This window comes from Necator americanus, chromosome IV, assembly GCF_031761385.1.
Source record: "Necator americanus strain Aroian chromosome IV, whole genome shotgun sequence".
NCBI classification, from domain to species: Eukaryota; Metazoa; Nematoda; class Chromadorea; order Rhabditida; family Ancylostomatidae; genus Necator; species Necator americanus.
Window position 1 is genome coordinate 12,333,930 of NC_087374.1, and position 27,906 is coordinate 12,361,835.

At 41.7% G+C, this 27,906-nt stretch overlaps 3 protein-coding genes across 4 annotated transcripts; 2 read left to right on the forward strand and 1 right to left on the reverse strand.

Annotated features, from left to right (window-relative positions):
• Positions 1-200: 200 nt before the first annotated feature.
• RB195_001047 (uncharacterized protein) lies at positions 201-3,318 on the forward strand (the record flags this gene model as incomplete). Its single annotated transcript, XM_013437624.2, has 4 exons — positions 201-355; positions 518-612; positions 2,067-2,158; positions 3,208-3,318. 4 exons carry the CDS (start codon positions 201-203, stop codon positions 3,316-3,318), a joined length of 453 nt encoding a protein of 150 aa, XP_013293078.2.
• Positions 3,305-27,710, forward strand: RB195_001048 (uncharacterized protein; the record flags this gene model as incomplete). Of its 2 annotated transcripts, XM_064197644.1 has the most annotated exons (17): positions 21,031-21,094; positions 21,162-21,209; positions 22,378-22,550; positions 23,804-23,935; positions 23,993-24,135; positions 24,719-24,861; positions 24,961-25,094; positions 25,149-25,318; positions 25,393-25,504; positions 26,073-26,167; positions 26,313-26,439; positions 26,501-26,584; positions 26,668-26,814; positions 27,132-27,203; positions 27,265-27,399; positions 27,455-27,589; positions 27,645-27,710. In XM_064197644.1, 17 exons carry the CDS (start codon positions 21,031-21,033, stop codon positions 27,708-27,710), a joined length of 1,980 nt encoding a protein of 659 aa, XP_064053526.1. The 2 variants fall into 2 exon arrangements, with proteins under 2 accessions (XP_013293079.2, XP_064053526.1); XM_013437625.2 differs by lacking the exons at positions 21,031-21,094; positions 21,162-21,209 and adding an exon at positions 3,305-3,566.
• Positions 8,424-10,447, reverse strand: RB195_001049 (uncharacterized protein; the record flags this gene model as incomplete). Its single annotated transcript, XM_064197645.1, has 4 exons — positions 8,424-8,638; positions 9,087-9,354; positions 9,823-10,199; positions 10,273-10,447. 4 exons carry the CDS (start codon positions 10,445-10,447, stop codon positions 8,424-8,426), a joined length of 1,035 nt encoding a protein of 344 aa, XP_064053525.1.
• Positions 27,711-27,906: the final 196 nt, after the last annotated feature.

The window sequence follows — 27,906 nt, forward strand, 5'->3', positions numbered from 1 at the left end:
CTTATTTGTACATTGTTTTCTTCTCGCTTTGAAGTGATATATATTTGTTTCTTTTTTCTTCTTACTTTTACTGGTATCACATTGTTTTCAGCTGTTGTTATGCATCCTCTTTCACTAATCTAATTGGGAATTTTGATGTTTAATTGTGATTTTCGTTCGGAACAAAACGTTCTTCTATCCTTCTTATTCGAATATCAGAGATGTGCTCGCAGTCACAAGAATCCCTCCCATTGGGGAACTATATGTGTATCCGAAATCGTACTTTCGCACAGATCTCTATGTCCAAATATCTTTATAAACAATATGTTCGATTGGTGACAAAGTGGCCCAAAGACCAATACAAAAGCCCTGAAAGGTTTGAGCTTAGATTCTTGGTTCATTATTAGTTGGACAATGTATATGGAAATGTTTTTTTCCTTTAATGGAACCTTCTGTCTATGCTTCTATGGTTCCATTGGAAGCACTATGATTTGCTGTTGTTCGTTATGATTTCGCTGCTTTAAAAGCTTTATTCCAGAGATCTAGCTGTTTTCCTGGGTAGAGAAGTTGAACGACAATTCAAATCTGATTCGTCAACGCTTGATGCAGCGCTTTGCGAAAGACGATATCGCGGTATGTTGGTTTTGAAACTTTAGCAAAAACAATTTGACTAGTGGGCTTAAATACTTTTTGCCCTGATCCTAACTTCACTTCTGTTTTTGTGAATATCGCGGCAGTTTTCATCACAAAATGGATGAGAGCCTACTCAGATAGGATAAATAAATGGTGTTGAAATGATATAAAAAGTGGTCTTCCTTTACTTTCAGTATATTCAGATACATTGATTCGGTTTTACTCACAACGAGACGTGAGAACTTCTTTATTAGCCTTATAACATTCGTAATTGATGAATGTAGTCTGTCCAAACACGTGAAGTTTAGAGAATTTTAGCAAACAGCGACCGAAGAAAATGAAAAGAAGCGAGCTTCATACGCAAAAGCGATGGTGAAGAATGGTCTTTATCTTTGCTTTTTGTCAAGTATAGGATGACTCCTCGAGTTTGGCCAAACCTTCTGAAACTAAAAACAAATGGGGATGCTGCGCAAATATCTCATGTTTTCAAAAACTCATTCTCATTTTCAAGGCTCCGAAAAGTGTGAAAATAAGAGAAATGCGTAATTTTTGTCACTCGCCTAACCAGGCGAGATGATCATGTCGCTAAACTTTCAGATGAAAAGGTACAAAAATGTAAAGGTGAGCAGAAAAAATCCTAGGAAAATTTCAGCACACTGGGAATATTTGCAAAATTCTGGTCTTTATTAACAAGAGATTTCCCCACAGTTTTCTAATTTTTTTCTGGAGTGCATATTTATTTCGACATTTCTGAACACATTCTCAATTGTAGACAGTGAAAATCTAGTTATTATACTTTTCCTCTATTTCGGAGTGAGCCTGAGTTAGCGTGACTGAAGTTAGTCACTCTTATCGAAGAATGAACTATTCTGCTTTTCTTTTTGACTGAATCACGTTAAATTGGATTTCGAAATGAAAAGCTCGGAGAAAATTTAAATTTTTCGGAATAACTTTTGTTCGAAACAGCTCATCCGCCCGTCTCATCTTTAAAAAAAATGAAAAGTTTCCAGCTTTTACATTGATCTCGTTGAGCTGTAGATTTGTAATGATCTTTATTAGGAGCTAAATTGTTTGTGTTCAATCAATTTTTTGTATTGGAATACGTAAATGAGTATGTGGTCTTTATTTTCGGTTAGTAATATTTAAGAAGTTTTACAATCTGTTCTTCGCAAAATTCAGATGTAAATAATTGTCGATTTTGAGACTGCAGAGTACGTTGCATACTGAGAAAATAAAAAAAGTCTTCAGAGTCTTTCATAAAATAGGAAGTCGAAATTGGAAGCAGTCACCTAATGGAGACGATAATTTTGTTATAGGTTTTCGCACAATAACATAGTGCATACCACAGTCGTGTGGTTACCTAGCAACTACGAGTTCCACTTCTCTTCTGTGTTCCCTTACTTTATGCTTCGTTGCAAATGATTTGAGTAATAGGCGCAGACATTCCTTTCCAGCTCTTGAACAAATAAATGAGAATCACACGGCAAAGCTCTACCCGCATCAGTACAAGTCTGGGGTGTTTGGACTCAATGCACAGCAGCTGCAGGTACTCTCTTTCTTTTCCTCCTTTTCTTGCCTTTTGTTTCCTCCCTAAGATTCCACCTTTCGTTCATGAAGGCTGCCTTTTCGGGGACTTTTGTCTTCTACTCTCTACTGGTTTGTTGATGATTAAAAATATAAGTTTTCTATTATGCCAACTGTGCGTCGCTTCCATGATTACATTATGGGGATAAAAGGTGTTATCGGGCATTCATATGTTATGTATAGAAACTGCATGTCAGCCACTTTAAACCAACTTTAAAGCTATTCTTAATTGGAACTTTTTCTTTGATTTCGTGCAGTTTTTGCTTCAGTTGTTTACCAGTTATGGAGGCTGTAATAACTTACTTCACACTGCCATTAAAACACCTGCGTAGGTTTCCTTAGAAGTCAGTTTTCGTGTTCTGTAGTTTTGTAGAAAAAGAATATCGTATATCCCACTAGGCTGATTCAACTGTTTAACATTGTCGTACATCACAATCCTCCAATCCAGAAACAATATGAACTGAACAGAATTGTGCCTGTCCTCTGCAATCCTTTGCTCTGACAGCGTGTAATTATTTGAAAGGTAATTTGCTCTGTGGGACTAAACTGAAGGTTTTTTTTTTATTGAAAATCTCCCAAATAGGAGGACTCTGATGAAAATTCCTGAGGTGAATTCGGAAAGCACATAAAGGTCCGAACATTGTCTCGTTCCTATTTTAATTAAACAATTGTCACTCACTGAGGATTCCACGAGAACTTTTTATTCACAATCATGAGAATTTCTCCCGACTACTAGTTAAACGACCTTTTCATATTGCTGTAAGGTTCTCTTTATTCATTTCTAACTATTGCTGTCGATTCTCTTTATTCATTTCTAACTATTGCTGTCGATCATTCGCTTTTCTTAAATGGTCGCTGACATAATGTCATAGCACTCAGTGTTTCCCCCTCCGCATCTTCATCTATGCCCATTAAGAATCACACATCCTTTAACCTCCCTCGCTGCTCTTATTTCAGCGTTTCGGAAATTCAACTAGACGTAAAATCCTGGAATCATCTCAAATTTTTAAGGAAACAAGCACAGAAGAAAATCGACGACTTTTCGGACTGGGCAGAGAGGGATTCCTGAGAAGAGTGTGGAAAGTTATTTTCCCTCCAAAGCGGAAGGATGCGTCCAACTAATCGTCGACTTTACTGCGAATACCATCCTCCTCCTGGTCGTCCAATTCGCAATACGCCATTCTATCCAGTCCTTTATTCCATGGATTCTATAGAAAATAACAGAACTGTTATTTCATCACTACGACCTCGGTCGTCGTCATATCATAGATTTTTGTCAGCTAGCCAGTCACAGTCCGTTCAATTAATGTCTACTAAGTCAAGCGATTGGCAGCCTTCAGCAAGTCTTAGTATTACTACTTCAAATAAAGGTTTGCAAACATTTTTCTTTTGTAGATTTCCCTCTCATACTTCAGTCAATGTATTTGTTCTGTGCTTTCCTTTCTTCAGTGCAAGAGGAAAAGTGTTATTTGCAATACTGTGACATTTCTTAAGCATCTGCTTTGGAACAGTGCCTGATTGACTTTGCTACCTCTACATGCATTTTCCGCTCCTTTTTCTCACTGAGTGGTTTCTTTATCTACTAATCACAATGCATAGCGAAAGGCTTATTAGTTCCAGTGCAATTTTAGTATTTATTATTGCCACGATGGAGAATGCTCGGCTTAAGGATAGTTGCATGATTTATACAATTGATGATTGCTGCACATCTACCTCATTTTTGATCTAAAGAAGACATTGGAAATTTTTGCGGCATAATGCAGAGTAGGGCAGGTGTAGCGCAGTCGGCAAGAGGTTTCGCTTGCTGCACGATCGATCGGAGGTTCGAATCCACCCTCGTGCTCAGCAAGACCTTCATCCCTCCTAAGGTCGATAAATTGGTGCCAGATTTGTCTGGGAGGATAAAAACATTGACTTAACACATCGGGTAGTCCCCGGCAGCCATTGTCTAGGCCAGTTACACGTTCGTAAATGTCAAACGGTCCTGAATTGAAGTGAACGTGGGGGAGCATCCCAAACGAATTGATTAACACCAAACACTTTATCCTTTAATGCACAGTAGCGCCATATTTTTAAGCTAGATATATGATTGGTTCAAATTTGAGGTTTTAATAAAGCGAGAATATTTGTTTTGATCCGTTTTCGCAAAAATCTTTAATATTAGGATATATTTATTCCGTCTTCAGTTCCTTTGTCGATTATGGATAAATCGTGGCTGAGCACTTCAACCGTAACTTCACCATGGAGTTTCTGAAAACGGCAGAAGAACTGCGGAACATACGCCTTTTACAAGTTTTCTTTAAACACAGCAAACCACTAATCTCACATGGTGAGGGAATCAGCTGGAGAAGCTAGAGATGGGGCTGTAGATTGCAGTACGGGATAGTTCCGCTCATCTCTCTTTAATCGTCGTAAAAAACGCCGTGGGAACAGCTTTAGCGTTCCTACGGAATGCGTTAGTCCCTTGTACAGTCTGCGGTCTCCTCAGCATCCTATCCATTAGTTTTACTTGAACAAGCTGGTGAGAAGACAGACCTCATCACTCTTCGACCGCTTGCTCGTAGGGCGAGCCCGCGGCGCGAACACAAGGCTGGCGCATTGGAACTAAGAACGTCGTGAGAAACGGCATCTTCTAGGCAGTTTTTTTATTTGGGAACGATGACTGGAAGCACTCTGGATCCCGCAATCTACAACCCCACCTCCAATTTTTCCTGCGGATTCTTTCACCACGTCAGATTCGTGAGATGCTGCCTTCAAAGAAAATTTGTACAAGGCGTATGTTCCGCAGTTCTTCTGCCGCTTTCAGAAACTCCATGCTGAAGCTACGGTTGAAGTGCTCAGCCACGATTTATCCATAATCGACAAAGGAACTGAAGACGGAATAAATATATCCTATCTATAGATGGCCAGGACTTTGCTGTTACATTGATACACCTCAGGATTTGTCGAGTAGAACTTTTAGAGAAATATTTTTCTATTGTACAGACCATACAGATGAGAGAACAAAGTTTTAGTTACTCGAGAAGTAGCGGTCAAAGGAATTAACTAGTCAAACTTAAATACTTGGCTAATTTTGAGTTTCTATAATTTCGGAGAACTTATGACATGATATTAGATGAAATCATGTGCACTTTGAGCATTAGCGTTCCATCTTTGGTAAGTTCAAGAGAGAGGTGAAGAGTGTAGTCGGGTCAAAACGACATTAATCACGAGTGTAGCTGCGGTGCATTTGCGTACCTACTCGAAACGGCCCGGTGGAGGGAGCGTTGGGAACCGAGGACCGTCGCAAAGTGCAGCGATGGGTGCAGCAGGAGTTCCACTACGCTCCACCGCACCGCCTCGAGAGAAGCCGCGTACGCAATGCTTCATGTCGTTTTGATCCTTCTACGCATATATTCGACGCCGCAGGCGTTTAACGAGATGTCTTCGATTGGAGCAGAGTGGTGGGTAGTGGGCTTGTGTGTCAAGCAAAGAACAAGCTTGCGACGCGGCCTCTCGACTGGACATGTTTGACGCCGACTTATTCTAATATTTGTACACAATTGGAAATCTATCTGTTGCGATCTGCCTTGACTCTTGCTGTATACATACATTTAATTTTAATAGGCGACTTACATGCGTCATAGGCTCAGGCACCAAGTATAAAAATTGGCTTCGGTAATGTGTTTAGGCGGTAATGTAATTGCACATTACCTCACTAGTTCGCAATCGACTGAGCAAATCACCTGTGCATGGAGAGAAAAGGGTACGGAGAATTCGATTTCAGTTTTCAGTAGATTTACTCCACAGCACACTAACGGGAACAGTGCTTTTTGTTATTCACTTTTCATGAGACTTATATGTACCATTACCTACTATAATTAATCATGAGAAGTGCGATTCAGTGAGGAGCCCATTACTGTTCCTTCTCATAACTTTAACAACTCTTAATTTTGAAGCTGCCCATCTCGCGGTCATACATCTGCTACCATTTCATAATTTTTCACCACCACTTTTGTCATCATCTTATTAGTAAGACGAATAATCTTCCCTAAAACTTCGACATTTTTTGTGAATGGAACTTAGGTCCGAATTTGTTCTTCTTCTTCTTCATGTTCTCCAATAAGTACGGTCGGTGCGACACACCTCACCTTTAGTTAAGGCGTGAAAGATTGATCGACACGGCAGTTAGGACGATGGGTCTTTCGTGACTCTTTTTCTCCAGTGTTTGAAAGACTTTTGTTCTTTTGTAGGTACTTCTGCATGGCTAGCATCACGTGATCCTTAAAGAAATCCTCTTTCGTTAGTTTCGTCTCCTACTTTCAAGTTAAGATTCGTTTGTAGAGATTGTGTTTCTGAGCTTTTTTTGTTTGGTTGTAGATGATTAGGATTACCTTATTGCCGTAACCATAGAAATATCCGTATTGATGCACAATTACAAGAGAAAAACGATTGTAAAATGGAACTCCTGCAAATAAAAATAAAGGGGCCGGCATGATAGCAATACAGGGAATTTTCCTAGCGGTCATGTTTTTTGTGGCGACTAAACTATGAAAATGTTCTAGTCATCCACAGTTACACGAAAGAGCAGGTAAGAAATACAATTCATATATACAATTTTGAATTAAAGAGGCATTCTAGCAACGAAACAAACGACAAAGCTAACGAAAAAGAATCGGTTACGTGATACTACCCATGTGGTATTAATCGAAACAAAAAAAAAAATGTTAGAAAACCGAACATGAAGGTGTTTCGTGTAGCTTATCGGACCCATTATCGTCTAAATCAGTTGTCCACATCGAGCCTCCATCAAGAACGTAGAACGTCACGCCGACACAACACGTTAGACGGCAACCGCATTATTGTTATTATGATTATTACTAAGGTACTAGGATACCCCCGACTTCTAAAATTCAGTCTCTGTTGTGTTCTGAAACAAAATTTCTGATCGCCTTGTGAGCAGTTTGGAGCCTTTGTCGGTTGGGGCGTCGCCGTGGTCCAAGTAAAACGTCCTGCGCACCTTGTCTGGTCTCTCCGGCCATTTCTTTGGCGGCCCCTTTACATTTCTGACACTATCCTCAAACAGGAAGGAAAACGAAAGTGCTACAGTCGGGTCAAAACGATCTGAGGTCTGGTTTAGTTGCGTCAACGGCTGCGCTCGGAGCGTTGTGATGGAGCTAGCAGTCGAGGATGGAATATTGCTAGCGCATACCATTCATCTTTACAGTCTCACCTCAATTTCAACGCTCACCTCCATAACGCCGCTACTGGTGTAGGCGCTTGTGCAACTGTACCATTCTTAGCTCGTTCTGACCATTTTGATCACAAGGTTTTTTGCGAAAAAATCGGAGGAACAGAGTTAGTGGGGATCACCCTGAAAGTGGTCGTAATGGTTACCTGAGCATGGTTCTTGAGATCTGAATGACTGGGCAAGGTTGATTTGGTAATTACGTTAATTAGTACAGTTACGGGTGTCCGTGTAGCGCAGTCGCCAAGAGGATCCGCTGTCTGCACGATCGAACGATGGTACGAGACCACACTGATAGCCACCAAGTCCTTCACCACTCCGGATTCCATAAATTAGCACCTGACTGGTCTGGGAGGATCAAAATAGTGACCTGGTACATCGGCTAGCCCACAATTCAATGTACTGGCTAGACATTTAGATACTTATATAGTCTGTCTTCACCGGACGTGCGGGTCTTCACTGGCCTCCAGTTCTTTAGCTCAAGACGTTCTCAAGTTTCGCGAGTGACGTTGATGGAGTTCTTGGGAAGTATCCAGTTAAGTTCTCAACAGGTCCATCCACGCAGCGAACGCATCACCTCATCTCCCTCGAGGGCGTTTAGTATTTTATGGGACTCCTGACTTCCCTTTCGACATATATCTGACTGGGCCGGGAAAACGAGACATTCCTGTTGAATCGAAGCTGCGAAGACCGGCTAAGTATAGTGTGCGCTGCTTCGTAACAGAAGGCTGAAAGAACAGTTGAGTCGAAAGGCTGGCACAGAGATCTTGTTCCTCTTGCTTCAGGTCGTTTTCCAAATTCATAGAACGTCCAAGATAGAAGTATGGCAAAGTTTCCACGATTTGGGATCCTTCAAGTTGTTCTCTTCCGCACTCATAGTAGGCGTTTAGAGGAATCTTCTGTCTTTCCCCTTTCTTCCCAAGCAAATGATTTCGTTATCCATTGTAATGCAGCCGTGAGCAGTTTCGGCGATATAGTATCGCCTTCTTTTTCTCCCTTTCTAACAAGCATGGTAACGGGGCGGTGGAAAAGCTGTGGTGCATCGATAGTAGCGATTGGCCAATGTCCTCACATAGGACGCGTCCGCATCATCATCGGCGAACGCTGGCAGTACTTCAGCACGAAGATGATCCTGGTAAACATTTTGCATGACACGCTCAACAAGCATATCGAATGGTAGTTCCAAAGGAGTCGATAAATTAGCACCTGACTGGTCTGGGAGGATCGGTCACCTTTCTCATCAATAAGAATTGTTCTCCCACTGTTTTGGGATACTTTCTTTTTGAAGATAGGACGTTATGTGCACCGCCAGAATTACATGGAGCGGATGGCCATCAGCCCGAAGAAAGTTTGTAGATTAAAACTCAGGTTTGAGGGCTGTGCTCGGTTTCAGGTTCTTGACCTCGTATTTACGAAAGGAGATTTCGTGGTGCATCACCAGTGGGGATGATCGGGCTTGACATAGGAGTTGACGAACGGAAAAGGTTCGAGCAGATTTTCTTTGTGATGATTTCCATTTACGACGTCGTTGCTCAGCAAGACTGTCACGCGGCTCATTGCGGCACTTCTTTAGACTTTAGACTTGAGACTTTAGAATGACTGCTTATTTAAAATCAGGTCCTGTGGCTCTGGCAGGTTTCATGTTCTTGATAGTGACTCGTACTTCGGAAAGGAGATTCGAAAAGAGATGGAGTTTCACCAGTGGGGATGATCGGGCTTGGCACGGGAGTTGATGAACGGAGAAGGTTCGCGTAGAACCTCTCCGTAATGATTTTCATCTCACGACGAGAAGACGTGCGAGTCCCGTCTTCGCTCAGCAAGGCTGCTAGCGGAATATTATGTTCGCGAAGATCCCTGCGGTACCTCCTTAGACTCGTTCTTCTTTGTGCTGCTTCCAGAATTTTCTTCTGCCTGTATTTCGAAAGATCTTCCTGTGAGGCCTTCCTGCAGCTAGTGCTTGCTACTAGCCGCTCAATGAGCGATGCGTTCGGATCAATTTTCAAAGTCTATTTTTTTCCAACAATGCCTTGGTGGTCTTAGAAATCTGATCTAAGTTTGTCGTGCGCGGCTTCGAGGCACGTTTAGCACAGGATGGCAGAGCGCAGCATGGGTCCTTCTCGTTGAAGCCTTTTAACAAGTAGTCCTTGAGTATGCAATCGTCGTGGACAACTTTTTTCCTTCTTCGTTCCCGATATCAGATGTTCTCCCATCGTATGGGTAAGTCTTTCTTTTGCTCGAAAGAGACGGCGATCAGAACCACTACAAAAGGATGTTACCACCGAGACATCAACTTGGAACCACCTCCGGTTGGTGAGTACGTGTTCAATTTGCACGAGTCTTGCCATTGGGCGTTTACCACGTCCATCGACGATGATCTATCTTCATGAAAAGAAAATTACCATGAAAGAGGAGAGTGACGGACAACTTCCCGGCAAGACGATTGCCGTTTTCATTCCGGTCTCCCACTCCAGCCTTCCCATCCCGTATTCCTCATCTGTGGCCTTATCTATTATTGCGTTGAAGTCTCCGATAGCAAATTTGTAAAAGGATTTCTCATTGCTGATCGTTTCATCCAGCTCTTTATAAAACGATTCCAATTTGGATTCAGCTGCTAATGTTGGTGAGTAACAGTTGATGATGCAGATGAGTTTTTGGCGCAGATCGCGGAGGCGAAGAATGGCCAGACGAGGTGACAGGATCTCGTGAGAATCGACGAGATAGATGACACACGCTTGCACAGCCAAACCAACATCACCTACGCGACGGAACATTTTCTCTTCAAATGATGAGTTTACCGTCATTCATCTGTCGTACGATCTCTTGCAGAGTAATCACGTAGAATTACATACGCTCTGCAGCTCCGAGAATGGCGCGCAGGTTAGTGTTTGCCGGCACTGTTATCGCCTTGTAAGAGCAAAGTTTGAGACAGCCTTCATGTCGAGTTGGGCAAGCGTCGCCGTGGTCCACGTCAAAAACGTCCTGCGCAACCTTAGATCTGGTCGTCTCCCACCGGTCGCCATACATTTCATCGTCTGAGACCACGGGGCCCCACTGTTCAGGATACTAAGGAAGTGTTTATGCTGGAATGGCAAGAACCATTTTCCCCAAATTAACCAGCCTTGCCTGGCGAGCTTAGCCTGCACCACAGGCAGTATCAGGCGTAGTGATAGGACGCGACCCTCTCGAATGCGCTTCCTCCCCCCTCCCCCCTTCAAATTGGTCTTCCAAGAAGCAAATTGGTTGTTGGAATATTTTCATTCTTATTCTATTTTATTTTTATTCTGATATTTATTGGATATCTTTTATCTTAAGTACTGATTAGAGCACATAGTACGACAGAAAAGAGCAGACTCAGGTCCAGAGGAAGAATTATGGGGGTTTACAATTTCTTAGGTAGTTATTTAGGGGAGAAGGTTCGCCCTACAAAACAGTTAACGTACTTCTGTTTTTTGCAACCTCCTAGATTTTTTCCATCAAAAATTTTGAAAAACAGTAATATCCTGGAAATTGCTTCACATAGCATCTGACAAAGGAAACCTTCAGCTATAATAAGCTGGAAGGAGATATGTTTAGCATCAAGTTAGGCTGCGTGTTAGGCTTTGTTCATGTTCATACACTTTTCTGTGCAAGGAAAAAATCGGGATTTGGCAAGCTTTCCTATTCTAGAAGAACAGGGGGAGGGAAGAAGTTCCAAAATGTCTTCCATATTCGGATAGAGCGACTAAGGACCGACCCAAACGCAGAATTTCTCCTTTCTGGGTCCTCAAGTTCTCTCAAAATTTACATGGGAAAAATCGAAAAAAAAGTCGACAAATTCTAACTTTTGTCTCATCTCCATTTCAAGAAGACAAGGAGATGAAAAAAAAAACAGCAATATGACTGTTTTGTAGCGCAAATCTTCTTCTCTGAAAAACTACCTAAAATATTCCTTTTGGTCCTCTTTTCACGGAGTTATTTGCTATCTTCCAGGCCTAACAATGTGCGCAGAATCTGAGCTTTTTCGGTTATTACATTCTGCATGATCCACGTTTAAACTGCCCAAAACCATTTATAATTAAACTTAAACGTTCCAAGTTTCTATCTCTTTCCCAAAAATTTGGCTCAGGGGTGTAGAACTTGCGCGTACCATTTTAACATTGTCAACACGTTGTCCATCTTTAGACCAAAATATTGATGAGTCCTTGTAACTGTTCTACGCCAGAAACTTAATATAACATTTTGTAGTGTATTGTTTTTGATGTTATTTAATGTAATGTGTGTAATTATTTAATACTACATAATATTTTGTCCTGGTTATCATGCTATCCTCCATTCACTACTGCCCACCGCACACTTCCTCATGATCCCTTTCCTCTGCAACCCTCTTCCTGTAAGACAACCCGTTGGGAAATCCTATCATACGCTTGACCCCGACCACAGGCCGGCGCCCAACCCATACGTATCAGGCAGCCACCTTGCGACATTTTGCTAACACAGTGATGAAACTTAGCAGTGGTTATTTACTCGTAGCTAGGCTTCCGATTCCAAGAAGTCAGAATGTCAGATGTTTTGAACTCCTTCTCAGCTTAGGAAGCCCTGTCCATCGCAGTTCGACGGCCAGAGTCATCTGCACCCCACTATGAGGCAGTATACCGTTGTGGAGGACAGCCTAGATACGTGTTCGTAAACTTCAAACGATTTTGAATTGAAGTGAACGTTTTGGCCCACCCTGAGCAGATTGATTAACGCCAGACACTCCATCCTTTATTAGTACAGTTACACTAGTTTGGCTACTAGCACAAGTACACATTTTTCGGGTGATCCCCACCCACTACCTCAACTCCCATTTCTCTAAAAATTCTTCTCGGATGCTGCTGTCACAATTTATTTTTAGGAGACAGCAAACTCACGTGAGGGATAGTACGCACTCGTTAACTTTCGGTTGTTGTTGACGTCGTCGTTGCGCGAGGCACGCAATGTTGCAAGCAATGACGAGAAAAAGAATCTTTTCTCAATTATGAAGCGGTCTTCCCTACAGAAATTTTTGAATTTCTAGTGGAACTTATATAACGGTGTCAAAACCTTATGAAGGTCCAGTTGCATAAGCAGCTGCACCTGAGCGGTGCGGTCGAGTATAGCAGTTAAGATCGTGGTGGGACCATTGCTAGCACCACCCGTTGCCGCACTTCGCGATGGCCCCACCTTAATCCCAACCGCTATCTCCACCGCCTCGCTTCGAGCGCAGCTGCACCGTGTTTCATGTCGTTTTGACCATACCACGTGTCCTATCGAGAGTGAAAGGGTCTAAGTTGGAAAAACTACGAAGTTCGTAACCATATCCTCGTTAGCGATCTTCTCTGTTCGAGAGCTCAATAGTTGAAGTGCGTTCTGGTCCTAAAGAACTTTCATTCCTAGCATGTATCGTGCGTTAGCGGATGATTCCATGATGTTGCCACACTGTCGAAGAGCAAGCTGTGACGATTCACTGTTCTGTTCCGACTGTTCACCACAAGGTTTGTTCTACAACGTCGGTCAACTCTTGATATAAATTGTTTCAAAAACTCGCCTTTGCTGCAGAAGTAAAGCTAAAAAAACTTATTGTTCATATCGGTACCGTAGTGCCTACGATTGCTCGGAATGTGGTTCATAAGTTTTTCAATATATAATCTAACTACGCGTTTCATTTCGTTCCATAGTTCACAGAATAACTTTTTTGGAGTCCTGTTTCATATGTATCAGTGCATATTCAGGTAAAGATAATTGTAGAGGAATTAAGGTAACGTACGTATTTCTACGGGGCGCGATGTGTGTTTCAATAGGGCAAGGCAGAAAAAAGGAGCTCCAGCTAGGCAGGGAAAATGTTACTGTGGAAGTGCGACAAATACTCGAGAACAATTTCCGCTAGTAATAAAGTAGCCGTAGGTGCTATATCAACGTGACGTATCCTCGGTGGCCGCGATCACTAGTAGAGTCGGGTTGTAACACTTTGAAGCCTAATGGAGTTAAGCAGCTGCGCTCGAAGTGAGACCACCCATCTCTGCAGTCGGAATGTGGCTATCCATGGTCGAGCGCAGCCGCTTATGCAACTGTGCCAGATTCCAGATTTTTTTGACCCAACTACACCTGCCTTTGCCAAGTGAATAGGACATTGGGACTAATCTTCTTGAAACTCTTTCTCTTTTCTTTGGCTTCGTAGTCATTTTAGGTGTAATTCTGCATGAGTAAGATGAGTTCATAGTCTTACTTCTTCAATTCGCAGTCGTCAAATTCTTTTTCTGTTCTCCTCACGTCCGTCATATCCGTCATCGTCCTATCGATAGGTTAGTGCCGGTTTCCGGCGCGGAGATGGTCAGAGTCCAGTTCACCTTGAGAATTTCTCAAGGTAGTAAGAAGGGTGTCAGAGCAGGAGAGGGTCGTAATCTAGGTAATGTCGTAGTGCATATACAGGTCGGAAGAGGAGAAAAATGAAGAGAGCAAAGAGCAAAGACGAGGGATAGTGTTAAAGGCATCACCCCACGAATCTGAGGTGGTGCAGATTTCAGGTGGAGTATTCGTATACGGGATGGGAGACTACGGAGAGGGGGTGATTCCGTCCATTTCTTCCTAATTGCCGTAAAAAACGGCCCGGAAGATACGTTCGTTTTGGCGCACCATTTTTGTACAAGAGGTCCGATTGGAGCGCGCCAGTCTTGTGGGATTCTCCTGATTCGTGGGATGATGCCTTTAAACAAACACATATTAAGGGATGCAAAATGCTAGGAAAGAAGATGACGTGAAGATTGGGAACGGTGGTCCGGGGGCTAATGGTTTAGTTGGTCTCCTGATACCGTCATAATCGCTACAGTAGCCTGATTGCTCCTCTTTTGCTACCTCTTCAAAACCCCCCCCCCCCCCCCCCCCCCCCCCCCCCCCCCCCCCCCCCTTTTTTTCTTAAAATTAAAATCGAAAAAAAGGAAAGTACGTGGAGGTGTTGTTCGAGGTCTACATAAGTGTGCTTGCAGTTAATATAAAAGAAGGAAAGAATGAATAGGTTTGTTAGGGATGCCATTTGAATGTGGTGAAAGAAATTATCCTGTCTCGACTTGTTGGTGAAAACACTCATTCTCTCTGGGGTGGAGATGTTTAATGTCCCTGTGGTGTTTGCTTCTTCTTTCCTTTTTCTTTTAAGGTTTCTTTTGTTTATTAGCTGGGTAAACTGGCATCCACGATTAACGAGGCGCGGTATGTCTCGCGTACTGTACCTAATGTATATCTCGAAAACAAGCTCTCTGTTCGCCACTACACACCTACCTCCGTATTGTTTTATGTAGAGAATAGATAAAAATGAAGCGATAAACGGTGGTGGAGTTTGAGACCATAAGTTCTATTATATAAACTGTATAACGTACAGAGTATTGGTTTGACAGACGCTCGATATAACATTTTCTAGTAAATTTTGAAGGTAATGTGGAGTTTAGGATGTATAGTATTGGCTTTTACTGTTTTATGGTGCTGCGTTGGGTTGACACGATTCGTGTGCTCGGCACACATTTATTCTACTAGTTTATATAGAAACTTGGGGAATGGTATTTGAATGTTATTTTTTCTGGGTTTGGATAATTTCTTGTAGTTGGTGGGTTTTTATTATATTGGTTGGTTTTTTCGTGTGGCTGCGAGTTTCTCCCTTGCTGCGTGGGGGGGTGTGGTGCGGTGGGTGGGCGGAAGCATCTTTTAAAGATTTTCCTGGCATAGGTTCACCATTTTTGGTCCTTAACTAGTTTTTAAAAATACTAAACAAATGAAGGACATCGAGATTAGGATAAATCCGAGAGGTCGAGAGTAGAAGACAGAAAAAAGAGCATAAATTATACAATGCATCCTTAACTAAGCCTTCCGGCCTTGCTTTAAAGTGAATTTCTTAAAAAATTCCACCAAAAAAAATGGAAAACGCTGAGTATGAGAGCAGTCAAAAAGAGAAGGAACTTAACTTCCTGTCACAAGAATTACGTATTTAACTTGGTGTTGTAACCATCAAGTTCAAGCATTGCAAAATTGTGTATTATTACTTCATAAGAGAAACGGAACTAACCAGAGATAACTTCGTATTGAGTACTAAAAGCCGTCGGAGGCTAACTTCATTTCTTTCTTGGCTTAAAGGCAGCATACCAGGAATCTGAGGTGGTGCGGATTTCAGGTGGAGTATGCGTATACGGGGTTGTAGATTATGGAGACGGGGGTGGTTCCGCTCATCTCTCCCTGCAACAGCCGCCTCCAGAATGCTGCTTGTACGACACCATCTATTGCAACGCTCCACCCCTAGCGCCGCCTTCGCCCTGGGATTTGTCGAGAGTCAATTCGAACTGCCCCGATAGGCAGGGAGGGACGCTACGCGTGCAAGGGTGGAGCGTTGCAATAGATGGCGTCGTACAAAATAGCATTCAGGGGCCGGCTGCTTGCAGTGATTCAGGGAGAGATGAGCGGAACCACCCCGGTCTCCATAATCTACGACCCCGTATACGCATACTCCACCTGAAATCCGCATTACCCCAGATTCATGGTAGGCTGCCTTTAAACATTGCTTCGGCACTGCTTCATTACAACCAAATAAATAAATATATAAAACAAATGAATAAATAAATACGCATATGCGTACTTTATTGAGAGAAACGATGAATAACTGAGAGTCGATGGCGCAATGCGACACATCGTTGTTTTTATTGCGACAATCAGAGATCAGTCCCGCACATTTCTTCCTAACTGCCGTAAAAAGCGGCCCGGAAGATACGGCTTCGAGCGTTCCGCGCGCGCTATTTTCCACAACGAGTTGTATTGGAGCGCGCCAGCCTTGAGCACGCGCCTCATCTTCCGGGCCGTTTCTACTGCAGTGAGGAAGAAATGGACCGAATCACCCTCCTCACCATAATCTACGACCAAGTATAAGCATGACCCACCTGAAACCCGTACAACCCGAGATTCGTGGAGTGATGCCTTTAAAGAGCACAACTATCGAATTTTCTTACTATCACCTAAAAAAGCAATTTCGGTGCTGTTACTGAACGAAAAAAAGACATTTATAACCGGTTTTACGGATAAAATAAGTGCAAAGTAGGCTTCTCGAGTTTCTGAATAACGACGCACAAAGTAAATTTCCAATACATCTTTTGCACTGTTGTATAGAGAGATTTCTTCAATACTTCTACAGACTATAGTACTTCCACTTTTCCAGATTTTTTAAACCCAGTTGAGAAAAATTCTAAATTTTTCCTCAAATTCTCGAGTTTTTCTCAACTAGCTTTTGAGAGGACCAGAGCATCTACAGAGACCAAAATTTGCACTTGAGGGTTTTTCTTTATGCTCTAGTAAAATATGACACCGAAGTTTCCAACCACGCTACCGTAATCTCGTAACGAAAAAAGTGCGAAATTTCAGATTTCCAGCTAAATCGTCAAAATCTGTGCGACCTCGAACAAAGTCCAATAGGTTAGCTGGTAGTTTATAAGAATGAATTCGGTTCAATGTCCCTTATAGAGAAGGGACTTTGCTACTAGAATTCATTTTCACTTTCTTCTACGTAGTTTTAGTTCTCTCAAAAGTTGTTTGTGAAAAAGTTGAGAAAATTGCTAAATTTCCTAACTTTTCTCAACTAGCTATCAAAAAAAAACCAGAAGACAACCTGAAAACGACATTTTAACGTCTTACAGCGCAGGTTTTCCTTATAAAAAGCCAACGCAACAGTCTTCCTCCGTTTCTTTTGCAGTCTGTTATTCATGTCTATTTCAAGCTAACAAAATCCGACCAGTCCAGCAGTAATTTCCAATCAGAGTCTTAGGTGATCGCTTAAATGACCTTTAAATAACAGCTATATGCGGTGAACAGTGCTCTTAATACAATTTCAGAAAAACTGTCGGTGAAATCTTCTTCTCAGCAATTTTTTTTCCGGTTTTGCAAAAATCAAGATTTCGGCGGAAATCGAACTATTCACTATCTGTAATCACCGCCAATGAAAAATTGTGTGTAGGAAGTAGAAAGTAGTAAGAAAATGCTTTTAGAATGTGGTCTGCGTTAATGTTAGTTTTTTTTCATTTTGAAAAAATTAAAAAGTTCCACGTGGGATCGAAGTCTGAACCATTCGCTTCCATTGTCGATGAGTAAAATTGTTTGTAAATAGTAGGAAATAGTGTGAAAAATGGTTTTAACGCGTGTTCTCGATTGCTCCCACCTGTTTCTCTTTCCATTTTGCGAAAATAATGATTTCTGTGGATTTTTCGACTGAACACAAGGGGAGAGCTTTCCCATCTTGTCAACTTATATGTCCACCTATGTACATACTGACACACTTCTATTCTTTGCAGTGAGCTATCAGTAACGTCTATATTATACTACGAATTATTTTTATTTTACTTGCAGCACTTTATATTAATATCTATCTTAGTACTACTTATTAATATTTACTATATTATATTATTTCGATTTATTTATCAAGCGTCCAACTTGTTTTTTTTTTTAAATTCTGTTTATTATAACAAATTTTTCACTGCTATATGAACGCTATAGCAAAAAGAATGGGGTGAGTGGATCGTCGTCAGGAGGGTTTTTTGCCAAATACATCCATGACTCTGGACATGACATATTTCCGCAGCTTACACAATACGTTCGGTGTACTGTAGATTTGCGCTGTCTCATCCTTTGAGATCTCACATTGCTGTAGATCATTGTTAGATTTTGTACTTAACAAATGTTACGTATATCCAGTATAGTCACGTCGATGAAAACCCGTTTTCGTTTCTTCATTTTTGTAAAAAAATTGTCCCGTCCCAGGCAGACACAAATACCATCAGTCAAACCATGGAAAAAATGGACAAATTCGCATAAAATCATTTTCCTTTATTTCTCGGATATCACGTGTAACCAGCAGATAGATGACAGATGACAGACCGAAAACAAAATTTTCTACAGTGTAGTTGCTTTGTTATCGTGACGATAAGCTTCACTTTTGATTCTGATGACTGGAGTAGAGCATGATTAAAGTCGATTTGTAAAACGTTCTTAAGTCTTCGTTGGAAAAAAGCGAACTTTGCTGCTCGGCGTTATCAGTTTCACTCTCCATTTGTCAGCACTTTCGACAAAGTCACAAGTCGCTCCTTTGTTTTCTCGTACCGTTATCGAAGCAACGTTGGTCTCCACAAATGCATCACATTACATTCAGATTGTATTTCGCTGCCTTGTACCGTTTTTATTGCTACCCACAATGTCGTTAATGGAACACGATGACGTTTACGTACTACTTCCTACCACAACGTTACCGATACTGTTGCAAAGGGTCATATACCACAACTGACAAAGTTTGACATCCCACTTAGCCGTCCTACAGTCTAGTCTGCCCGAAATGATAGCGCAATATTGCGTGGGCGGCTGCTTCCAAGCGACGCAGTCTTCAAGCGCTCGCAGATTACGCAGGTTACAGTGTCATTGTACGGCTGAATTAAAACGACCTCAAGCTTGATGCAGTTACATAAGCAATTGTAGGCGTATTGTAGAGATAAATAAAGGTCCCACCTCAATCGCAGCCGTTTACGCAAGTGCACCGAACTCCCGGTTGCTTTGACCTGCCTACTGACCGAAGTTAGCGAATATTCACGGTGCTTCGTTTCCGAAGCAGTGACCATTGATGAAATTCTTTATTACGGCCAACGTCTCGGCATCACCGCCTCCGTCAGAACCTAAGGAGCCGTGTTGGTGTGATGTGAGCTCCGCGTGATAGAATCGCCTCGCGGAGCTACTCAGGCTCTGGTGAAGGCAACGACGCCAAAAGGTTAGCCGTAATAAAAAGTGTTGACAATATTGAATCTCGCTTCACATTAATAATCAACGGAATCAAACTATCCTTCCATGGTCTTCAGTTTAATCGGTGGTTTTTTCTTTCCTTCTCTGGCAATTATCCGAAGCTATCTGGAAACAGGTCGTGAAGGTCGTTAAGAACTTCCAAACTATAGAAGATTTCCTCCATTAGCCAACTATTGACTTTAGTTTTTATGTTTTACTTGTACCACCAGATCTAGTGGCAGCGATTTATCGCTGCACTTTTTTGACTCTTGTTCCCCAACGAAAGAAAATACAGAATCTTCGGTTTTCCAACGATTCTGTACAGCATGGCATATTTACATGAGGACCGACAATATGTATAGCTGGATCAAAACGTCATGAATCTGCGAGCGTAGCGGTTAGGATCGAGGGGTACTCTTGTTAGCACCACTCGTTGCAGTTCGCGATGGTCCTACCTCGATTCCAACCACGGTCTCCACACCGCCGCCTCGAGCGCGGGCGCTTACGCAACTGCTCCGTGCTTCATGTCGTTTTGACCCGACTACAGTCGACTCTCAAACCCCAACCTGAAGAACTCCAGTGCGTCTTCGATTGGAAGAGGCAGAGGGGGAAGGAACGTACGTCACGAAGAGAAAGAGCACGTGTTGCGGTCATTTCGCATACTGCCCGGTTAAACGCATTCTCTGGCGATTATAACTTCGGGAACATGTTGAACACATCCTCGTTGTCTCGATCTTGTATGGAAAAGTTCAGTTCCTTCCCATTACCCCCTCTATTCTATTCTCAAACAGCTTTTTCAACACTAAGTCGGTCCCAACAAAAACAGACCTCTCCTGATAATAGACGATGCGTGCGGTCGCGAATGAAGCAATACTAGAGTGGAATACAAAAACATGTGTGGTAGAAACCAGTTACAGTTACCTCTTCTCGCAGATGTTCCAGCTGAAGAGAAGAGACCGTATCTTGATTGGTACTGTTTGCTGTGTTGTAGAAGAATTTGGCCTTTGTTTTCGCACCAAGACTTACTCCAAATAAATGACTCCATAGATGTTTGTAAACTATAGCTTCCCTCCTCATAAATTCCTTGACGTCCACTGCATCCGATCCATACCCACTTTTCGCCCTTATTGGAAATTATAGCCCAAATATGGCGTTATAGCAGGCCATTGTAAAAATTGCTAACGAAAATCTTATGGACAGCTTGCAAATAAGGTATTCGGGTAGCAAATGAATAAACTTTGGCATAGTAGGGTCAAAACGACATGAAGCACGGTTGCAGTTGCGTACGCGGCTTCTCTCGAGACGGTGCGGTGGAGCGTAGCGGTTAGGAGCGTACTGGTACTTTTTGACACCACCCATCGCTGCAGTTTGCGATGGTTCCACCTCGGTTCCAACTGCTGAAACCACCGGGCCGTTTCGAACGCGTACGCAAATGCACCGTGCTTCATTCCGTTTTGACCTGACTGTAATGCAGGCACTTCTTCCCGCTTACTGTCTCCGACCACTTCTAAGCAATCTCTCTTACGCCCAAATCCTTCCTCTATCCAAAGCTAACATTTGCCCCGTGGCTGACAGACGCCGGAAACAAAAAGTTGTGTCGTATTTTCTCAGAAAGTTGCAAGTTCATGCGCTTCATTGCACAGTAAGAACTCAATGTTTTTTTTTTGTTGACAGTGTGCGGAGTCAAATACACCACACCATGTACGGACGTATGTATGTATGTACGTATTTATATGTGTGCATGTATATATATGGTACACCGCAGCAATCGATGCATTGGTCTAAGGTGCGGCATGTTTCGTGCAATCGAATTTCGCGCGCTGCTTATGACTCACTCCCCGAGGTTGGATTCACACGCCATCGCCTTCGATTTAACACATTTTTTCCCTGGTTCTTGGTGGGACATCGTTGGTTTGGCGTCTTCTTCACGAACGACTTCGTTTCTTTTCGCTTTCAGCATTGATCCGTGGACAGCAGCTAATTCCGGTTCACATCCATTCCTCTGGTTTGTTTGTTACATCGATTCTTAGCTTCGATTCGGATTAAAAGCAGAAAAAGTGCAATATGATGTTTCTATTTTTTGATCAATGATGAAAAACACTGCGGAACCACCTGGCATTGTTCACACATTTATTGCATGAAGGAAAAAGAATAGGAACGCTTTAAAGATCTAAATTAAAACTTCGCAGGGTATGTCTCTCTCATTTCTTTTCGCAGGAATTATCTGTTCTGCAATAATGTTCGGAATAACTGGACCAAACAGCTCGATTTGCGGTTGATTCATGCTTTTTTTATTTCCAGTCCCTAGTGTTTTCATGATGTTTAATCTTCTTTCACATCGATTTTCACAACATATTTTCCATATTTAGTTGCTTGTTCGTTCTAAACTTCTGTGATGCCTTTTTACTTCAAAATTAGACGTTCCACGTCTAATTTTGAAGTAAAAAGGCATCACAACAAATTTCACTCCGATTTACCTCAACAAAATAGTACGCATCTATTTCTCTAAGAACTACTAGTAAAGCGCATTTCGTAAATACTCCCGCTGTGGGAAAAGTAAACTAATAAAAGACTATTAGATGCGTCAAAGGTGTGTACCTTACCTACCAAACTTTTTCGAAGGGAGTTTTTGCGTTTTCTTTCAAATTTGATTAACCGAACTGTAGAGTTGGACGACGAGTACTATCAGATCGGCGTAATCGCTTGTTGATTTAGCTTCAGATTGGTCTCAAAAGTGTACCTCTTAATACATATTGTTCCTATTTTTATTGTTTGATTGCGAAAAGCAGAATTGTGAGTGACGAGACGAAAAGTAGAATTTCTCCAATCGGGTTTTTGGATAATTCGAACCATTGAGCTCTCTATCTCCACTTTTTTTCTGTTCTCGACTATTTCGGCAATTTCCGTATGTAACCTATATTTTGCTACTGGAACGATGAGCGCAGAACTATTCAGTTTATCAAGTCACACCCTTTTTTCATCATCCCGCTATTTTGCAGCTTTCATGTGCTGTAGGGTCATTTTGGTTGTAAAAGTGACAATAAGTTTGAAGTTGTGAACACAAAAGCACGAATGCTTCGGTTCCTCGATTGAGTCTGATGTGTAGGCAGGGTCTCACAGCAGTTGTTGGCACCTTTTTCTATTGAATGTTTCCTTTTAATTCTACAATTTAGCGGCAGAAGCATCAGCTCCAGAAATGGGAGCTGTTGCGGCGAGCATGCCGAACTCGTCGAGCTCGCGTGCTCGACGGGCCGAGACTCACGTTAACGTCTCTTCGATACTCGAAGCTATTTCTACAGCTAAACTGACTATTGTTCATTCTGGAGAGGAGTCCGAAGTAAATGCTGTAAGTGTTTTTCGAGCAACATTTCATTCCAACTGTTCGTACTTGGGGAAAAATCTCACAAGAGTTTATATCTATCCTTCTTGCTCAGATCTGTGCGTGCCAGAATAGCACAAGTACTGTCGACTCGAAAATTTTGATGTGAGATGGAAAGTGCTCGAGTATTTCCTACGATGTATTCATTTTTCTATTTAAACATCAAAGCTCAACGAAATTCTTTGGTCTGTGTTAATTTCGTAACTGTGTAAAGATGCGTGACACATTCTTATTTCTCGGCTCTACTGTTTTTTTAATAGTACCTAGCAATTATCTTTCGCTTATGATCTTTCTGAGGATCGAAGCACCACGACTATCGATAACAGCTGGATCGATAGTATTCTGCGTCAAATATTTCTGATTGTCGTTAACCAAACGAAAGGGAACCAAAGAATATGACGCGACCACTCAGTGAAAGCGTGCTCGGCTCTTTCTACAGTACACAGGAAACTTCCCGCATCTCTCTTCTATTCGCTTTTTATAGTTTTCATTTTCTCATATAACAGAGGATGAACAAAGTAATATAGCCTCAACAAAGTCATTTTCCAGTCTAGCTTTACGGTACTTCTATCGTTGGTTTTGCTCCTAGAAGATCTGTAACATCTTGGTTTGTAGTGATTACATTCCTATTCCATTTTTTATTTGTTCATAATTAACAGTTAGTGCAGTCACACAAAGCGTGGGACAGTAATCAAGTTCCTACAAATTTGTGAAGAGATGCTCTGAACTCAGAAGAAACTACTGGACTAGCAAAAAAGGATTTTCTCTAGCACTCTGATATGTAATCTTGATTTGATAATTTACTTCGAGAAATAAGATCGCCACTAAGCCACCTCAACTACATTTTTCCCCAGCTTGTGTTGTCTTAGTGCTTGCTGCTGAAAAAAATAAGACGTCATACTCTTTAGCTCTCTAAACTCTTCTGTATTAAGAAAGTAAGAATTGCTCGATAGATCCGTCGTCTCAAGCTGGATAGCATTATTGCGACTCTAATTTTGCATTCTCTTTGTGTTCAGAGGTTTAGTACGAGCGATGATAAAATTGCTCAACTGATATACGGTGTAGAAATAGTCAGTAGGAAAAAGTAAGAGCTGCAGTGCCAAAGGCTTGCGTGGACCCGCAGGCTCATTTGCACCTACGCTCCACCAATGATCATAGCGTGGTCCTACTGGTAACAAAACAGGTGCAGACCGAACTTTTCTCTGATGATTCGTTTTCAGTGTCTGAATGTGATCAAAACTTGTGGATACGCTGGAAACGTTGAGGTAACTCGCTTGCGTGTGAACGGACCAGCAAAAGATCGGCTTCAGCTTATCACGTTGAGAAATCAGTGGCCACTCGTGTTTGTTAAAGTTAGCTAGAAGTTTGTTGGCGCCTTCGTGGAAGGTTGTGAAAATGTCTTATTACAGGGCGACGCAGTTGGTGGCGTGGAAGAGCTGAAGAAGTTAGCAAATAAACGTATATTAGCAGAATGGCTCAAGGATCATCAATATGATCTCATTGTGATTGGTGGAGGTTCAGGAGGCCTTGCAGCTGCAAAAATGGCGGCGAGGTATGCTACTTCGTACATCTCCTTTCTTCTGAAGATATATGATACACTGAAGTCTTTTTTTTTTTGGTTTCTTTGTTGTATTTAGAGCATACTCGATATTTGCGACATACTCTGCCGAGTTATATATATATATATATATATATATATATATATAAACTTTAGAGGTGAAGTAAATTAGGTTACAAGTACTGACAAGGCATTATTTTAAGTTCGTTGAACTAGCTATTTGCTGCATATCTGAGTTACCAAACATAGCCTTAACTGAAAGCGAAAACAAATTGCCTGTATCTCCGTCCGCTTTTGATGCTCCGCCACAGCTACAGCGCGAGATTATGAAAGATTTAAAATTTTGGGGTTTGACGAGCACTTCGTAGCGGTGGTACCTCCGTTTCTACTCAGCCTCTTCACTCAATGCATTGTTGGAAGGGTTTTCTCGCAGGAAAACTTAGTGAATTAGAGTTTCGATCTTCCAGGGATTCAAAGGCTCTCGAAATTTTGTACTTCTTCCACTCTTAATACCATGCTACCATTTATATTTTTATGTTTTTTTTTTCGAAGTTACTCTCTTTTGTATCCGTTACAGTCATGGCAAAAAAGTAGCCGTTTTGGATTTTGTAAAGCCTTCTCCACAAGGATCTACGTGGGGCCTGGGCGGAACTTGTGTGAACGTCGGGTGCATTCCAAAGAAACTGATGCACCAAGCTTCACTGCTGGGCCACTCTATAAGTGAGTCAGGCTTTTACAGTGGCATTTTCGCTCCGCTTACTTTCTTCTTTTTAAAGATAGCACATTTTGATGATATGAAAATTTCTGCAACGTTTTCAGAGGATGCTAAGATGTTCGGTTGGAAATTGCCAGAAGGCGATGTTACGCACAATTGGAAGAACCTTAGAGATGGTGTTCAAGATCATATAGCATCTTTGAATTGGGGTTATCGAGTGCAGTTACGTGAGCGTGAGGTAATCCCACATTTTTTTGCGTACTTGCTCGAACTACCGGTTTCTCCTGCATAGGTCACCTATATCAATTCGTATGGAGTTTTCACTGGACCGTTCGAGATCACTGCAACTAACAAAAAGGGAGTATCAGAGAAGATAACTGCCGATCGTTTCCTAATAGCCACCGGTCTTCGTCCTCGTTATCCAGAGAACACGCCTGGCGCAAGAGAGTACACAATAACCAGGTGCGGCTTTGTAACGGATTCGTCAACGAAAAAATTCTGAGTTATGTAGCTACTTTCAAATGTTAATTTTGCAGTGATGATCTGTTTTCGCTACCTTATCCACCTGGAAAGACACTCTGCGTCGGTGCCTCTTACGTATCACTCGAATGCGCAGGATTTTTGAAAGGATTGGGATTTGATGTTACTGTGAGTTATTGTTGAATAGTTCTTTTTTCTGAGAAGAAGTTGAAGTGATTTTTTTAATGAAGAGGAAAAATACATAAAGGAGAAATGATTAAAATAATACTTCGCTTCGCCTGTTTCTAAGCGACCCATTCGCAACCAGTCTTCTCTGAAGCTCTGGCAAGTTCTGAAAGTTCAGCGAATTAGCCAATGTCCTTAAGAGAGTTATTTCAAACGCACTTGTCGAACTAGCGGCTCACACTTGGTGCCGCGAAGTTCTGAAAGTAATGTTAATGTAAGTTCCAATTGATCCTAAAATAACAACATTGCTAAATCTGTGCAATGAATCGATTAGAAAAATATGCTTTCCGCGGTTTCTAGTATCTGTTTGCATTAAATTTTGTGTTGGTATTTTGCTGGTCGAACTTCTTATGAAATGGCGTCTGACTAGATTGGTTAACATTAATGTTGTTGGTTTGCAGAATTTCAAAAGTAATTTTTATGTGAGCAATGAGACAAATAACAAGCTTCCCTGGATATATAGTAAAACCGAATGGAAATCACATTCTCTGATATCGTATCGTAATTCAAGGTAATGGTTCGTTCAATTCTTCTAAGAGGCTTCGACCAAGATATGGCTGAACGGATACGTCGTCAAATGCTGGACTATGGGGTGAAATTTGTCGGGTATGCTCTTTCTCCACTATCATATCCTTTTCATTCCTACTACTACTCTTACACAATGCTTTCAGTACTTTTACTTTGCCACTTTTGAGATATAATTGTTTTCGCACTACCAGTTATGTTGTTATGCCAACGATAGCTATTTTAGAGCTGTACCAAGCCGAATAGAGGAATTGGAACCAAAAACAAAAACGAAAGCAGGGAAGCTTCGTGTGTACTGGCAAGAAGCACATGAAGATGGCACGAAGGTGGAATCCAGTGACGATTTTGACACAGTAGGTGCTTTGCAAACATTCTTTTATTACGATGTTGTTTCTATACATCCTTCCTTTCAAGGTGGTAATGGCCATTGGTCGAGACGCGATGACAAAGGATATTGGTCTGAATATAGTTGGAGTAGAAACCAATCGTGCCGGCAAGGTATCTTTATCCACATGCTATCCCGAAAGTTTTTCCATTGCATGCATATCAAAGAAAATCTTTTTTTGTCCTCCTTTTTTTAGGTGAAAGGTCGCCGAGAACAATCCTTGACGTGCCCTTATGTATATGCTCTTGGAGACGTTTTGGAAGGGACACCAGAGTTGACACCAGTAGCTATCCAGGCCGGCAAAGTGTTAATGAAACGACTGTACGGTGGCGCTGATGATCTCGTGGGTTCTATTAATTCCAGAATTTGTCCTTACATTCTGCAGAAATACCGTTCTCTTTTTCCCGATACATCCTTTTGAGTTCCACCACGGCTTACTTGTTTAGAAAATACCATCAAGTTATTTTTTTTCTCGTTTTCGCTACCTTGGCTCTAGTTACGGATTCACGTCCTTGTTTTGTACTTTGTGGATTGTAAGAAGTTACGGTAGAATTTGTATATCATCTCTAGCGTAATTTATCATTTTGTTTCCTATTCCTATTCTGCAAGAACTTGTTTACAATTGATAATTTTCTGTGGTTAACACTTCATGATTTCCAGACAGAATACGATGATGTTCCAACTACTGTGTTCACTCCCCTCGAATACGGTTGCTGTGGTCTTTCTGAAGAAGTGAGCAAACTTCTCGACTAGCTATATTTTTTCAAACATAGGCTTCATTTCATACATTTAGAATGCTTATGCTCATTACGGCAAAGACAACGTCATAGTGTATCATGCTGTATTCTTCCCACTAGAATACACTGTTGCAGAAAGAGCGGAAAAAGATCATTGCTACTGCAAACTAATCTGTTTGAAAAACGAGAAGGTTCGTTAATTTTTGAAATATTTTGTCTGCTACCAGTTTCATGTCTTTATTTCAGGAACGAGTTGTTGGTTTCCATATTCTTTCACCGAATGCAGGTGAAATTACTCAAGGCTTCGGAATTGCATTGAAGTTGGGTGGAACAAAAGCTGATTTTGACCGCCTCATAGGCATTCACCCCACTGTTGCTGAGGTATGAATCCAGATTTCTAAAAGGAACAATAGTTCCAATCTTTCACTATTTTTAGAGCTTTACAACACTTTACTTGGTGAAGAAGGAGGGCGAAGATGAACTGAAAGCAACGGGTTGCTGAGGTTAAATTCGGTTCTTTCCATCAGACTAAATCACAAATGAAGCTATAATGTGACGGCTTCTAATTGATGAATATGAAACAATTGTTACTTTGGCGGATGTGATGTGGTCTGATGTGAAGAACCTGCTTGGGTTGATGGGTTTCCGCTTTGTGACGGACTTTAGCTAAACTCTTTGAGCGCTATAGTCCTGATTTG